Source organism: Gadus chalcogrammus, chromosome 7 (assembly GCF_026213295.1).
Source record: "Gadus chalcogrammus isolate NIFS_2021 chromosome 7, NIFS_Gcha_1.0, whole genome shotgun sequence".
NCBI lineage: Eukaryota > Metazoa > Chordata > Actinopteri > Gadiformes > Gadidae > Gadus > Gadus chalcogrammus.
Genome location: NC_079418.1, coordinates 6912218 through 6929392, shown reverse-complemented (window position 1 = coordinate 6929392; position 17175 = coordinate 6912218). Strand labels below are relative to the sequence as shown.

The 17175-nt window shown below is 46.3% G+C and overlaps 1 protein-coding gene across 1 annotated transcript in view; it reads left to right on the top strand.

The window, feature by feature from the left end:
• Positions 1–1358: 1358 nt before the first annotated feature.
• plcd4a (phospholipase C, delta 4a) overlaps positions 1359–17175 on the top strand; it is a 46318-nt gene continuing 30501 nt past the window's right edge. Inside the window, exons 1-10 of the mRNA XM_056594578.1 lie at positions 1359–1449; positions 5809–5858; positions 6815–6973; positions 8235–8463; positions 8683–8812; positions 9446–9677; positions 10384–10585; positions 11151–11295; positions 12846–12998; positions 15502–15669. Of these exons, the coding sequence (XP_056450553.1) occupies positions 5834–5858; positions 6815–6973; positions 8235–8463; positions 8683–8812; positions 9446–9677; positions 10384–10585; positions 11151–11295; positions 12846–12998; positions 15502–15669 (1443 nt within the window). The 5' untranslated portion in view covers positions 1359–1449; positions 5809–5833. The remainder of the gene's footprint in view (positions 1450–5808; positions 5859–6814; positions 6974–8234; positions 8464–8682; positions 8813–9445; positions 9678–10383; positions 10586–11150; positions 11296–12845; positions 12999–15501; positions 15670–17175) is intronic.

Genomic DNA, 17175 nt, shown 5'->3' with positions numbered 1-17175 from the left:
ACTCTGCTTTCTCAATCGCCCTCTGACCACGGGTAAGTGAATCGGAAATAAAGCAAAATCAAGGAAATCCAATAGTCCAGTTGCGCAAAAATGAACAACTGGAATCGTCTTTGATTTCAGAACAGATGTAAGGTAAAAGTTAAGGTTAAGCCACTAAAGTCAGTAGTGCTACCCATGCTAACATGAACGTGAAGCATTCCCTCAAACTTAAAAACGTATAAGTAGCTTGTAGTTGTCACCCTACCACTCCAAATGTAAAACTGACATTTACAAATATGTCAGAAAAGTACTTGGGTATGTGTTTTTTAATTTATATTTACCATTCAATATTGCAATCGCTGCTGTCAGTCCCATTGAAGAACACAGCAGTGCGGCGTGTTTTGGAACTATACAGGCTTACATGAACCACGTGACCACCCTGCCGGCGAGGTCAGAGAGTGTCACAACTCTACTCTATGGCTCTGGTTTGATCTTTTGAAAAAAGGGAACAATAACCCCCCAGCAAACACCCCCACAACCACACACACACACACGCACACACTTGAGCTGTGTCTCCAACTGCGAAAAGTGAGCCATGAAGCTGATCTGGCACGTTTGATTATTAATGCCTTTTGTGTGTGTGTGTGTGTGTGTGTGTGTGTGTGTGTGTGTGTGTGTGTGTGTGTGTGTGTGTGTTTGAGAAGTGCTGTTACGCGTCCAAAATATGGGCTACATGACTATCCCCCCCCCCCATGCCTTCGTCTTCCCGCGTCTCGCTGATATGCCGTGCCGTTGAAATATTCATGAGTCGCTCCTGCTTAGTAACCGGAGGTCGGGCGCGCCCCCAGACCGGGCCGCGACGGTGCGTCCCCGGGGCCCTCCGTCCCGTGGGCCAGGGGCCAGGTGCCGGTCTCCCGGGGAACGACCGGCGTCCATGTGACGGTTTGGTGTCAGTTGTGGGGGGGGGGTTGGCCTTCTTGATAATTGATGCCTCTCTTTCTCTGTCTCTGTCTCTCTTTCTCTCTCTCATCGGTCTGTCTGTCTGTCTATCTGACGGATACACAGAGAGAGAGAGAGAGAGAGAGAGAGAGAGAGAGAGAGAGAGGGAGAGTGCGGGAGAGAGAGGAAGAGAGAGAGAGGGACAAAGGAGGGAAGGAGGGAGGGGGAGAGAGAGAGAGATAATGGGGAGAGAAAGAGAGGGAGAGAGGAGAGAGAATGGGGGGAGAGAGGGAGTGAGACATGTTAGGGAGTAAGGGAGAGAATGGGAGGAGAGAGGCTCTGTCTGTCTGTATTGTGGTGGGGTGGGGGGTTGGGGGCGTGGTCTGGAGGCGGAGTCAGGTGAGCTTGGCCGTGCAGACGGACTGACTCTACGCTGCTCTCACCAGTTGGCCCCACTGCCTTTCAGCGAAGCCATCGGAGAAATAACTTCAGACGACAACACCAGCACCGTCAGAGATGATTCCTCCACAGGTGAGAGAGAGAGAGGCATAGACACATAGGTAGAGAGAGAGAGGTAGAGAGAGAGAAACAGAGAGACAGATAGTGAGTGAGAGAGAAAGAGAAACAGAGAGATAACTAGGATAAGATGCTACACAATGCTAAATACTTATTTTAAATACAAGTGCTATTTAACAACTTTATGCTATAGGAATGGAGAGAGGTATAGAGAAAGAGAGAGACAGAGAGAGACTAAGGTTACCATGTGGGATTGTTGAGTAAACACACTTTATTTTTTCTATTGACTGTTTTGCGGGTCACCATAACAACAGCTGATGTTCTGCACTTTTTAATGTTTTAAATGAACAAGTATTCGTACAAACATGTGTTTGAACATGTGTCATGGATGTCTGAATTACGCAGGAGGCATTGTGTCTGTGAGAGAGAGAGAGAGAGAGAGAGAGAGAGAGAGAGAGAGAGAGAGAGAGAGAGACAGAGAGAGAGAGAGGGACGGACGGACGGACGGACGGACGGACGGACGGACGGACGGAGATAACAACTGAGCTAACAACTGGATGTTTCAGGGAAGATGGAGGAATGATTTCTATATCATTCAATTTTATATCAAAAACCACATGATGCAGAAATCATCCCGCTCATTCTGCCTGAAACATTCAGATGTTTGCTACGTGTTATGCTCATACCGTACCCAGAAAAACTATAATCGATACCCAGTAAATAATAGCTACAGTATGTATTCCTCTCAAACGTCCATATCATTGCTCACAACCTCCAATAGGGTAGGCCCCCAGACCACCCCTCCTACTTACTGTGCGTTACAGTACCTCCTGGCACTTAATGTACGCACTTAGAGTGTGTCATACTTAGTTATAGTACTTAGCATTGTGTAGCATCTTATCCTAGCTATTTTTGTTGTACAGTGCTGTCACTAGGCTGTTTTATTCGGGGCTAAAGCCCCGGATATTATTTAATCAGCCCCGAATAATTTCTTTAGGTCAAATAAAGTAGCCTAGACCTTCTAGATAGTCCTTCTGGCAAGAGAATAAACAGTTAAAAAACATAACCACACTGATTACCACCTCAAGTGTATTAACCTATCCTATCCCCAGTCAGATCCATATATATCTATATATTTATTTATATTTTATATGAACTCTGTCTCATTTGTATTAATTTTACTCTGAAATAACTTGAATGGAACTTTAGATGTTTGGGGATAAGCAGCACAGTCAGGTAGCTATTTAAAGCTATAATAAATGGCGTATTTTGTTTATTTATGTTAAGCATTATGAAAAAATGTGCATGCAAAATAAAGAATACAAAAATAATTGATGCGCAGTGCGCATCAATAATTTTTTATTATTTTTATTTGTTATTATTTTTTTATTTATTTTTTGTTGCTCATTGCTTACTACGCGCCATTTTCAAGAAACACCCCTGCTGTTGTATACTGGATTGTTAGTACATGGCACTTGGTTCTATAAACTGTGCTCCCTTCTACTGTGCCCACAGAGATATATGGTTGTTTCTCTTTCTTCTGACAAATGGACTTATTGTAAGCTGTATTGTATGCTTTGGATAAAAGCATCTGATAAACGCCCTGAATGTAAATGGTTCCCATCAGTTAAGAAACCCCTCATTTATCAGTTATCTGTAAAGGCCTGATTATGGTTCCATGTTGACGCAACGCATGGGGGTTACGGACCCACTGCGTCCTTGCGGACCCTCCTTGCGGTCCCTCCTTGCGTCCAGCAAGGGCTGTGATTGGTCCGCTCACTGAAACCCTACGCAGAACAACAACAGGTTCACGACTGCGTCAAAGCGTATGCGTGGTCATTGCGTCGCCTCAACGTGGAACAATAACTGAGCCTTACCCTCATCCACCTAACCCAACCCAAACACACAGATTACTGCTCACCAGGTCACATCCAGTGTCATGCCAAAAAAGGCACACCAGTCAGTAGAAATAATGGAGGGGTAATCCTAATTGTTGTCGAGTGGCTTATTCTAGCCGTCTGGGTCAGAATGTGATGATGTCTTTCTCTGTCGCTCTCTATCTGTCTCCCTCTCTGTGTCTCTCTCTCTGTCTGTCTCTCTGTCTCTCTCTTTCTCTTTCTCTGTCTCTCTCTCTCTCTGTGTCTCTCTCTCTGTGACTCTCTCTGTCTCTGTCTCTCTCCCTCTGTTTATGTATGTATGTGTCTCTCTCTCTCTCTCTCTCTCTCTCTCTCTCTCTCTCTCTCTCTCTCTCTCTCTCTCTCTCTCTCTCTCTCTCTGAATGTGATGATGGCGGGACGGACTGTCCGAGCGCTGCAGAGGTTTAGCTGGCTTAGCAATGCGCGTTAGACAATAAAAAGGAAAAGGCGACACGAAAAAAACGAACGCACACGGAACAATGCAACCTATTTCAACAGTTTCTGCTTTTCCAAAATCACGCACTGGCCGCTGCAAACTGACACAGAGAACACGGTGTTCTGGGGCGCGTGTGTGTGTGTGTGTGTGTGTGTGTGTGTGTGTGTGTGTGTGTGTGTGTGTGTGTGTGTGTGTGTGTGTGTGTGTGTGTGTGTGTGTGTGTGTGTGTGTGTGTGTGTGTGTGTGTGTGTGTGTGTGTGTGTGTGTGTGTGTGAGAAAGATTCTGTGTGCGTGTGTGGAGTGGATTGTCTGTCTGGCTGTCTATCTATGTGTGGCTGGGTTGTGTGTGTGGGAACTGGGAACCGATTTCACATTCGGAGCAAAAATCTGTATGGTTAGGAGGAATTTAGAGCAACCACAACTTTGTGTTGTGTTCTCTGTGCCGCCTCATTTGGCATCTTTAAAGCTCTTATGAGTTCTAGAATTTTCCGCTGGGCTGGAGGGACAGTCGTCATGATAAAAGTAAAATAATGTCAGTTCTGCTAAAAGTTAGTAAAAATACATAATGTTAGTTCTGTTTAAAGTTTGTCAAAAAAAAGTTCAGTTAGTCAGAAGTAAGTTCACTTCTGAATAAAAGTTAGTAAAAAATGTAATAAATACCCGGTGCTGTTAAAAGTGAGTCCGCTAAAAGTCTGCCAAGTCACGTGTCACATGAGCTTAACAAACGTCCAAGTGTACGGGGGTAAGCTGAGTATAGAGGGAGGCCGCAGGGAGTGTCTCTGGAGTGAGACCTTCAACACAGGCTGGAGGAACAGCCACAAGCCCGCCTGCGCAGGGAGAACTACAGTTCGTCTTTCAATTAATCTATAAACACTCCGATGTGTAAAAGGGGAAATACTTTGTCAAAATTGTTGGAGTTGAGCGGCCACCTCTCCACAGCTCAGCAGGTAGAGCGGGTCGACTGGTAACCTGAAGGTTGCTGGTTGGATCCCCGGCTCCTCCTAGCGGAGTTTCGAGGTGTCCCTGAGCGAGACGCCTCACCCTGACTGCTCCTGACCAGCTGTCGCCCTGCATGCTGGAGGAAAAGCCACGACTCCCCCTTCAGGGATAATAGCAGTTTGCATTTCAATTCATTCATATAACCCCTTTGTGTAAAAGGGGAAATACTGTGTCAACTTCTCCACTGGTTTGCTTCGCGGTTATGGAAGCCATGATGCTTTTATCCGAAGAGACTCACAACGGTTCACACACACATTGACACACGACGGCGAAGTCGACCCCTTAGGGCGACAGCCAGCTGGTCCGAAGCAGTCAGGGTGAGGCGTCTCGCTCAGGGACACCTCGACACTCAGCTAGGAGGAGCCGGGGATCTAACTAGCAACCTTCAGGGTACCAGCCAACCAACTCTACCTCCTGAGCTACTGTCCCCCTTTAAGAGGGAGAGAGAGGGTGGAGGGAGGGAGGAGGGGAGGAAGAGATAGGAAGAGAGAGAGAGACGGAATGAGAGAGAGATGGAATGAGAGAGAGGGAGAAAAGAGGCGAGGGAGGGAGAGAGACAGAGTGAGAGAGAGAGGGAGAGAGAAAGAGAGAGAGAGAGAGAGAGAGATAGCTTTGTAGGGCTGCATTCAGTCAGATTACAAAACAGCAAATTTTCAATTTGCATAGCCACCCGCTTCCATCCCTCCTACCTATTGTAAGCTGTACATCCTGGCACTTAATGTACGCACTTATTGTGCGTAATATTTAGTTCTAGTACTTAGTTGTGTAGCATCTTATCCTAGCTGTCTTTGTTGTATACGGCTAATGGGTTAACCTAGTGATTGTTAGTGCTTGGCCCTTGGTTCTATGAACATCCTTACTGTACCGACCGAGATATATTGTTGCTTCTCTTTCTTCTGACAAATGTACTTATTGTAAGTCTCTTAGGATAATAGCATCTGCTAAATGCCCTGAATGTAAATGACGTTGGGGCAAAAAAAATATAATAATTCTAATAAAATCTAATAATTTAATTCTTGGCAGATGGAAAGTGCCTGAGGCGATACCGATGGCTTTCACTGGCAGCAGCCTCCGTAAGTCGACTACCCACTGCTCCTCTCTCCGTGGGGGGTTCATATTAATCACATTAATATTAATCCCCCTGAAAACTAAGTTGTGATGAGCCACCACCAGGCACCCCCTCTGCCTTCCTATTGCCCTTCTGTATGTCTGTCCCTAAGTCTGTCTGTCTGTTGGTCTGTCTGCCTTCCAATTACCCTGCTGTCTGTAATTCCCTCTGTCTGACTGTCTGTCTGTCTGTCTGTCTGTCTGTCTGTCTGTCTGTCTGTCTGTCTGTCTGTCTGTCTGTCTGTCTGTCTGTCTGTCTGTCTGTCTGTCTGTCTGTCTGTCTGTCCACACAATTGTGTATTGACATCTTTGCGTCGACGTGACTGTGCAGCTAAAATGGAAAATATCTCTGTATGTATCTACATGCAGACATCTCTGAATGTATCTGAACATAAACATCTTTGTATCTAAACACAGACATTGATTTATGCATACACAGACATCTGTCGATGTATCTAAACACAGACATCTCTATATAGACAAAGATCTTTGTATGTATCTAAATACAGACATCTATGAATGTATCTAAAACACAGTAATCTGTCTATGTATCTAACCCAGACATCTGTGTATCAAAACAAAAACATATATTTATCTTAACACAGACATATGCATCAAACACAGACATGTGTAGGTGTCATACACAGACATCTGTGGATGTATCTACACACATACATGTGTGTATGTATCTAAACACAGAGATCTATGTACAGTATCTAAACATCTGTGTATCCAAGCAAAGACATATATATAAACAGTATGTATCTAAACACAGACATATATGTATCAAACACATACATCTATGTATCAAACGCAGACATCTAGACAGAGAACTTTGGATGTGTTAAAACACAAACATCGATGTATCTAAACAAAAACATCTACTGGATGACTCCCAAAACATGTGTGTATCTCCGGCCAGGCATTCAGGGGGACGACAACCTGGGCTCCATGCTGGTTGGCACGGTGATGAGGAAGGTCAAGTCGCGCACCTGGAAGAAGCAGCGGTACTTCAAGCTGCAGGAGGACTGCATGACCATCTGGTACAAGTCCAAGAAGGCCGGCAAGCCGCACTCCACGTGTGAGTGGGGAACAGCATAACCATCTTCAGAAGGGAGCTAAAGGCAAATGGGATTCGTTTGGGTATCAATCTCGGAAACCTATTTATATATCTATACCTCTATCTCAATATATATAATTCTTTATATTTATTATTATTATTGTTATTTATTTATTTTCAATCTTGGTAACTTATTATTATTTATTATCTATATATATATGTATTTTTTTTAAATTACATATATTCTTCTGCTTGGTAACTTATGGATGTTTCCTTTTTATAGAACTCAACTCAAAAGTGCTGCCGGATATATTATTTTAAAATTTAATTTAACATTTATTTAACGTCTCATTGAGATAAAAATCTATTTTTCAAGAAAGCCCTGGCCAAGACGGAAGCATAGAATGTATGACGTACAATGTATTTTTATGAATGTGTATGAATGTGTTAATGTGTGTACCGTCTTCACCACAGTCTTCACCTGGAAGGGGAGGAGGGGGAGGGGGAGAGAGAGAAAGAGAGAGAGAGAGAGAGAGAGAGAGAGAGAGAGAGAGAGAGAGAGAGAGAGAGAGAGAGAGAGAGAGAGAGAGAGAGAGAGAGAGACATGTTCTATGAACATCCTTACTGTACCGCCAGAGATATATTGTAATTTCGTCATTTCGCTTTCCTCTGATAAATGGACGTATTGTAAGTGGCTTGCACACTGATTGGTTACAAGCAACAGGTGTGCAGCATCCCCCGGCCCCAGAGTCCAATTAGGCTCAGACCAGGTGAGGCTGCTGGGACCAGACATCTCTTTCTCTGAGTGAATTGGAGATGTCTCAAGGACCAGTGACTAAATGACCAGTATCCTTTAGTCACTGGTACTGGTTTATAACCAGTATCGTTCACACACTGGGGTGGGGAGGGGGGAGGACCAGTATCCTTCACACACTGAAAACCAGTACGATACTGGTTTACTAACCAGTATCCTTCACACACTGGGGGGGGGAGCAGGAGAGGCTGGATCAGTATCCTTCACAACATGAAAACCAGTAGGATACTGTGTGAATGGGTGTGTGAATGGGTGTGTGAATGTGTCTATCAATGGGTGAACGTGTTTATGAATGGGTGAATTAACGGGTGTATGAAAGGGTGAATATGTGTCTGAACGGGGATGACCGTTGACCCCCCCAGTTAAAAAAGTTAAAAGTAATTACTTAATAATTAATATTACTTAATAACCAAGTAATATTAATAATTATACTGCAGTGCTCTAACCGTTGCCCTCCCCCCTGGTCAGTCTCGGTGGGAGACCTGGAGGGGGTCCGCGAAGGCCACCAGTCGGAGGTGCTGCTGAGCCTGGCCGACGAGTTCCCCCCCGACCGCTGCTTCACGCTGGTGTTCCGGGGTCGCCGCGGTAACCTGGACCTGGTGGCGGACTCGGCGGACGAGGCGCGGTCCTGGGTGCGTGGCACCAGGAAGCTCATGGAGAGCCTGGAGAGCATGGGGGAGCGGGAGAGGCTGGACCAGTATCCTTTACCAGTGAAAACCAGTAGGATACTGGTTTACTAATCAGTTAATTAATTTACCCAATCACACATCCACCCATTAACGAATACATTCAACCATTCACACACCCATTCACCCACCCATTCACACATTCATTCACCCATTCACCCACCCATTCACCCATTCATTCACCCATTCAAGCATCCACTCCCCCCGCTCTCCTTAACCGCGGCCCGCAGGTGGATCGGGGACTGGTTCAAGAAGGCAGACAAGAACAAGGATGGACGCATGAACTTCAAGGAGACCCAGGACCTGCTGAGGATGATGAACGTGGACATGAACGAGCAGCACTGCCACAGCCTGTTCACGGTGAGGAGGAGTCAGTCAGTGGGTCGGTGAATGGGTGAATGGGTGTACGAATGGGTGAATGTGTGTATGAATGGGTGTATGAATGGGTGAATGTGTGTATGAATGAGTAAAAGAGTGTATGAATGGGTGAATGTGTGTGAATGCATGAACGAGCACCACAGCCACAGCCTTTTCACCGTGAGGGAACACAGCCAGTGTGTGTGTGAATGGGTGAATGTGTGTGAATGGTAAACGAGCAGAACTGCCACAGCCTCTTCACGGTGGGGGACCACAGTCAGTGTGGGTGAATGGGTGAATGGGTGTATGAATGGGTTAATGTGTGTATGAATGGCTGAACGAGCAGCACAGCCACAGCCTCTTCACGGTGATGAGGAACCACAGTCAAAGTCAAAGTTAACTTTGTCGTCAAGTTCAAAAGGTGTGCTAGACATACTTTAGAAATTGTGTTTATCTCCAACCCCCCCCATTCGATCTACTGGATTGATGACAACAAGTTCAAGTTCTTAATTTAGTCAAATGCACAAAATTAACATGTAGGAACAATTATTGCTGGCAATGAATTTAAAGTTTTCAAAGCTAAGCTGGTTTAAGTGTTAGCTTCATGACTGTCTTCTCCCCCCTCTCGGCCCCCAGATGGCGGACCGGTCCCAGACGGGCACGCTCTTGGACGAGGAGTTTGTGCTCTTCTACAAGATGCTGACCAAGCGCGACGACGTGATGCGCGTCTTCCAGGATTTCTCGGGCGACGGCCAGAAGCTGTCGGCGGCGGACCTGGAGGACTTCCTGCGCGAGGAGCAGCTGGAGGCGGAGGATGCCGCGGGCCACGCCGCGCGGATCATAGAGACGTACGAGCCCTCGGACGCAGGTGAAGGAACATCGGGAAAATCGTGCAAAACACGAAAAAGTTGTTTTTATTTTATATATGTTCTACTTTTTTCATGCTTAAAAAATTTTTGGAAAAAAAAATAAAAAATCTATATGAAAAAAATAAAAGGTGGACAACTGCAGAGTTGAACTGAAATCGGGTTTTGTTCAGAACACTAAGCAAGATTATAGAAGATTTATCTTGAGCACAAATTTCTGAACATAACTCGGGTTGCTATATGTCTAGCTTCAAAAGACACGGGGGTAAAGATGTTACTATTGAAAACTGAAGAGCTAATCAAGAATGCTCCCTGTCCCTTATCTTAAATCATCAATCGAAAACCACAAGCCAAATTACAAAATTGCGTCTCTCGGAATTTTTGAGAACCTTTTATATCAATGGATACAAATGGATCCGCGTAGAGCGCGTACCAAAGGCTCAGTCCTTACCGCAGTGACCTGGGTTCGATTCCTGCCAGTTGTCATTTGCTGCAAGTCTATCGCCCATATTTCTTGCCTATCTCACTCTATCATAAAGAAAAGAAATGCAAAAAAAATGTAAAAAATAAAAAAATGGAAATCAACAACGAAAAATTCTGTATTTTCAAATCATCACCCAAAAAATGCAAAAGCCCCTCTGGCCTTCCCTTACCTGCCATCATTCAGACACCCAACTCACAATGATCTAATCTCTCCACGTCTCTCAGCCAAGCAGCTCAACGCCATGACCTTTGACGGCTTCCTGATGTACCTGGGCTCGGCGGAGGGCTCCATCCAGGACCCCCGGTGGCGCGGTCTCTTCCAGGACCTGGACCAGCCGCTCTGCCATTACTTCATCTCCTCCTCGCACAACACCTACCTGATGGAGGACCAGCTCCGGGGCCAGAGTAGCGTGGAGGGCTACATCAGGTGCCTCCATCAGATCAACACTCCCAACACTTTCACTTTCACTCTAACTTTTAGTATCACATTCAGTTTCAGTTTCACTGAGCACTTTCACTGACGCTTTCACTTTCACTTTCACAACACAGACACGATGTGTTACCTTGGCTTCCTACCTGCTACGGAACATGAGTGAGGGAGTAAGGGGGTGTGGGAGTGAGGCAGGGAGGGTGGGAGGGAGGGAGGGAGGGAGTGATTGAGTTAGGGAATGAGTCAGTGAGGGAAAGAGGGATCGAGGAAATGGGTGTGGGAGGGAGTGAGTGAGTGAGTGAGTGAGTGAGTGAGTGAGTGAGTGAGTGAGTGAGTGAGTGAGTGAGTGAGTGAGTGAGTGAGTGAGTGAGTGAGTGAGTGAGGGAAGGAAGGAAGGAAGGAAGGAAGGAAGGAAGGAAGGAAGGAAGGAAGGAAGGAAGGAAGGAATGAAGGGAATGAGTGAGGGAGGGAGGGAGGGAGGGAGGGAGGGAGCGTAGCGTATCAATGGCCCTATGATGTGAGGGGTGGGTGGGCGGGGCTTAAGAACCATGTCCTCCCCCAGGGCCCTGACGCGGGGCTGCCGCTGCGTGGAGGTGGACTGCTGGGACGGGCCAAACGGAGAGCCCATCGTGTACCATGGCCACACCTTCACCTCCAAGATCCTCTTCAGGGACGTGGTCCAGGCCGTGGACAAGTACGCCTTCAAGGTAGGCCCCGCCTTCCTCCTCCCACCGTCCGGTTTTAAGCAAAGTTGAACCCCAATCAATTAGACTTTCAGGGTCACTGTCAAGCCCCCGGCTGGACTCATTTCTACTACACCGGAGGGGTTGCAATTCATATTTTGCTTCAGGCAGAAAAAGGCAGGACACTAGAGAAGAGAAGGGGTTCCTTCCGTCCTTACTGTACAGTACTGTACAACCTCCCCGTCGCACTCCTTCAGTGCCGGTCACGAATGACCATTGCCTCCCCGCTCTCATTGTGCTCAGCTGGCACGTAGCAACAAACCCCACCTCGTGCTGCATGGTGTATTAATGAGGGCAAACAACGGCATCTATGCTATCGATAGCATCTCTGCTAGCCTAGGCTCGGCCCAGCGGCCATCCTGCCTGGAACCTGTCAATGGCTTATCAATAGACCCACGTTGTCAATTGTGTATCAATGCCCCATGTTATCAATAGTGAATCGTTGGTCCCCATTAATTCATTATTGTATCAATTGGATTGGATTGAATTGGATTGGATTCACTTTATTGTCATTGTGCAACGAGTATGAGTACAACGAAATGAGGTTTTGAGACCAACCGGAAGTGCAAAGGAGCAGTAAAGTGCAGTTTGTACATGAATTATCAGAGAATTATCAGAGCAGCATAGAGTTACAATAAGTGCAGTAAATATAAATATAAATATAAATAAATATAAATATAGTAATATAAATTCAAGTAGAGGGACAATGGCCCCATGTTGTCAATAGTGTATGAATAGCCTGCAGTGCCAGCCAGGAAAAAGGCACTCAGGGGCCCTTGCCACATCCAGGTTCCCACCAGGTAAATCCCAGGTCGCCAGGGGCCGGGATATTTTTCCGTCTTCAGACCAATATCCCGGCCCATGAAGAACTCGTGTTTACCTGCAACCCCAGCGCTTCGGCCCCGGCCTCGGCCCCTCAATTAAGGGTATTACCTTACCCCCCGCTGTGATAATGGGCGGGAGTGTTCAATTCCCTCCCTCCCTCCCTCCCTCCCTCCCTCCCTCCCTCCCTTCCTCCCCCGCTATCCTCCGTTCCACCATGCTCCAATGACAACATCCACCTTCCACCGCTAGCTCAGGAAGTAGAGCAGTTGACTGATAAACTGAAGGTTGCCTAGCTGTCGAGGTCGAGGTGTCCCTGAGCGAGACGCCTAACCCTTGGCTGCTCCTGACCCAGCTGTCTGTCGCCATGAGGGGTCGACTCCACTGTCTGTGTGTGGACTCGACCCCTAAGCGTCTGCTAAACGCCCGAAATGTAACACAGAGGTTTTCATGGCTTCCACGACCCCAATGCAAACCTGTGGAGAAGTGGACGCATTATTTACCGTTTTACACACAGCTGCTGCATGAATGAATTGAAACGCAAACTGCAATCATCCCTGTGCAGGTCTGCTCGTGACTCGTCCTCCAGCATGCGTTGAAGGTGAATGAATGGTTGCAAGTCGCTTTGGATAAAAGCGTCTGCAAAAAATGATATATTAAAAGCATCCACCTCCTCCCCCCTACTCCCCCAGGCCTCGGACTACCCGGTGATCCTGTCCATAGAGAACCACTGCAGCGTGGAGCAGCAGAGGACCATGGCCCAGCACCTCAACCACATCCTGGGGGACGCCCTGCTGCGGAGCCCCCTGGAGGGAAAGGGCCTGACGGGGCTCCCCTCCCCCGAGGTGAGTGGCAGTGGCGGCATCAGGTGGCCCAGAAGGTGGAGCTTGCTCGGGTTGACTTGTAACAGGGAGGTTTGCTGGTTCGATCTGCAGACCCGAAAGATATCTTTGAATGGAAGTACCGTATTTTCCGGACTATAAGTCGCGGTTTTTTTGTAGTTCGGCTTGCCCTGCGACTTATATTTCGAAGCGACTTATATGCCAAAATTGTGCGTACATAATCTTCGGCCGCAAGATGGCACCGTCATTCATTAGGCCTACAACTGAACGCTGCAAGCCTACTGCACCACCGAATAAATTATATTCTCGTCGTCATCGTCCTCAATGTCCTCCGGTTCAACCAAAGCTACCCCAGCCTTAGCTGCAATGTTGTGCAACATAGCTGTCACACATATCACAGCGCATGACTTGGCCGGCGAAAACTGGAGCCCTCCGCTGGACTTGTGTCTAAAGCGCAACTTCCACCTCCCGATCGTGCGCTCAGGTTTAGGACCGCGGCGCATACGCGTCCGGTGGAATCCCGGTGTCACTGAATTCGGTATACTCTCAGAACTACGAGTGGGACCGACACACCTATAGGCCTATTGCTATTGCAATTTTATTCAGTCTCTCCAGACTAAACGTTCTTGTTTAAATGTTTAAAAATAAATGCGACTTATACACCGATGCGACGTATATATGTTTTTTTCCTCGTCATGGAGCATCTTTTGACTGATGCGACTAATACTCGGGAGCGACGTATAGTCCGGAAAATACGGTACTCGACTTTGCTATGTGACTGATTTATTAATAGGGTTACATTTTTTGACTTACTATACTGAATTTGAAGGGTGGGGGGTAACTCTAGTGGTAAGGGTACTTGACTCCCAGCTGAAAGATGGAAGGCTGCTAGTTCGATCCCCGGCTCCTCCTAGCTTAGTGTTGAGGTGTCCCTGAGCAAGGCACCTCCTCCTGACTGCTCCCTGAAGGTTGCTAGTTCGATCCAAGCAATATATCTCTGTCGGTACAGTATGGATGCTCATAGAAGTGCCAAGCACTCACAATCACTAGGTTAACCCATTCCCAGTATACAACAGAGATAGCTAGGATAAGATATTACACAACCAGGATTAATAAGTATGACATACAATGCGTACATTAAGTGCCAGGACGTACAAACATACAATAAGTAGAAAGGTGGGAGGGGGAGGCTATACAGAGTCTAGGTGAACTCTGAACAGGTGAGTCTTGAGTCTTCTGCGGAAGCTGGTGAGTAACTCAACGCAGCATCTAAGCCACAACCCGGTCCACCCTAGTCAGCAGGGAGCAGCTCTCTCTCGCTCTCTCTCTCCCTCCCTCTCTCTCCCTCTCTCTCTCCCTCCCTCCCTCTCTCCCTGTGTCGTGACCCAGAGAACAGACTCACTTTCTCCCTGTGGGACGGTTGCTGCTACGACACCGCCTCCCTCCAGCACCCTAACACCCTCCAGCACCCTAACTCCCCCTCCCCCCCTTAGTCATCTGATCGGCCCCGACATGCGGAGGCACGGCCGCGCTGAATTATTAATGGAGCCACTATCGCCTCACCGACGCAGACGCCAAGGAATATGAACAGCCCGATTACACCGCGCTCACTTTATTATCTTGATTGGGTTCGTTAAGACCTATTAGGTTTAGATGACCGTTAGGATAACTTAGGGGGGGCAGGGCTCTCTCAATCCCTCTCTCTCTCTGTGTCTGTCTCTCTCTCTGTCTCTGTCTCTGTCTCTGTCTCTCTCTCTCTCTCTCTCTCTCTCTCTCTCTCTCTCTCTCTCTCTCTCTCTCTCTTTCTGTCTCTGTATCTCTCTCCCCATCCCTCCCTCTCTCTCTCTCTCCGTCTCCCTCTCTCACTCTGTCTCTGTCTCTCTCTCTCTCTCTCTCTCTCTATCTCTCTCTCTCCCCATCCCTCCCTCTCTCCCTCCCTCTCCCTCTCTGTCTGTCTGTCTTTCTCTCTCTCTCTCTCTCTCTCTCTCTCTCTCTCCATCCCTAGTTGAAGTCCATTTAACGTAATTATGCCAATGTAGGCCCTGTCAAATGTATTGTTAACAGTACTTGCTTACCGCAAAGGCTCAGAAAAACAGAAGTGTAGCTAGGCCGAACCCATTTAACCCGCAGTAACAAATGCCGAATTTAAAGTGTGTTGAATCATATCTGAGGGCCCCAACGTGTTGCTGATAGCTGCAAAGACTCACAAAGACCCTCTCTTGATTTGAACTTTATTTCAGTTCAGTTCAGATAAGTTCAGTGCTTTACAGCACTGTGGAAGATGCAAACACAACATATAAAAAGACATGAGACAAAACAACCCGACAAAATACAAACAATAAAATAAAAGACCACTGTACGTTAATATAAGTCTATTCCGTTCAAATTCTTCAAAAAATAATGCACTTTCGTTTTCAAGTGTTTTGCAAAAATATGGAAACATGGAATTACCTACAATTCAGAAACGGATCATCATTGACGTTTTTTTCCGTTTCTCTTTGACCAGGAGCTGAAGGGGAAGATTCTGCTGAAGGCCAAGAAGATCGGGGGTCTGGAGGAGAGGGTCGGAGGTCTCACTGAGGACCCCCTCACCGGCGAGGTCAGCGACGAGGACGAGGCAGCCGAGATCGACGACGAGCACTCCCACCGCGAGACGTTCCGCCGAAAGACCAAGGTAGTCGATCTCGATCCGTGCCGATACTGGTATTGAAACGTAAACGTCAAGGGAGGTTAGCACGTGCTCGACAAGCATCAAACATATATCATATACAATTGCATGGCCGATGTTCATATGCAGGTCAATGTCTTTTGGTTTTGAATTATCTATCACGCTGCTGTTGATCGATTTCCTGCTGGATATGCATCAGCTCCATCACAGGAAGTGCATTAGAGATACATTTGGTTGTTAATTTTCGTTATTTGTCTGAGCGTCAGGCTTATTACGATTTTTGGACTCTCTCTCTCTCTCTCTCTCTCTCTCTCTCTCTCTCTCTCTCTCTCTCTCTCTCTCTCTCTCTCTCTCTCTCTCTCCACCATTAAAATGTTGATGTGCTGTCGCTTCTCAGCACATAATTGAAATGAATGCACTCCTTTTTGATTAGAGTCATCTTATTTAACATATTTTTTGGTTCCTGGCTCTGAAAGTTGAGGTGGTTTGAGAACAGCATCAGTTTGTACGCAGCTGTGTGGTTCAGAGTTAAACCAATGGCCAGAATTGAAATGCGTAATTAAAAGTCTCCAGCGAGAACGGACGCCAGTGACCTCGTTTATCGGCAGTTGCCTCCGATTCACAAGTCTGACGACGCGGGCGGTGTGTTGGTTTGGCTTCAACTCAACCTAGCGCCAAAGAGGGAAGGAACAGGAGAGGGTGATGTGGCGTCTTCTCTCACTGATATCGCTGCACTTTCCACGCCTTTCTAAGCCCGAGTCATTTCAATCGTGGTTGAAGTCATTTATTTATGTATTTTTTATATATTTTTAAATATGAAAATGATCAACAGTCTGCATCGTAAATGTGCGATTTTATTTGGAGAACAATTTTTAACAACAATAAAAAATTGCTATAGGCCTATTCTGTCACTGATATCGCTGCACTCTCTAAAGAATTGTATCTTGTGCCAGGTTATTTCAATCGTGGTTGGTTCAGCTTGAGTTGTTTCTGAAAATCAAAAATCTAATAAATCAAATTGTGCTCCATTTGCTCACAGATATCGCTGCACTTTCTACAGCATTTTCTCTTATGATTATTAATTTCTTCCGCTAATCTTTTTTTATCAACAGATTGCATCAAAAAGTGATTTTTTATTTAGCTTATAAAAACAAAATTTCTAGAGCTGTCAGTTAAACACGTTATTAACGGCGTTAACGCAAACCAATTTTAACGACGTTAATTTGGCATATCTTTGTATGTTCATCGTTTAATTGCATTATAGGCTTTTTTTTTGTACCGTCCTGTTTGGATCAGTATATGCCAATGTTGTTATCAATAAAAAAACATTTGCACAAGGCAAGCCGATGCACATCTCCATGTTGATAAGAGCATTCAAATGAGAAAAATTAATGGGACAAAGAATTCAAGGGATATTAAGCATAGAAAAAAATGTACGATTAATCGCGATTAATCGTGAGTTAACTACGGCATTAATGCGATTAATCGTGATTAAATATTTTAATCGCTTGA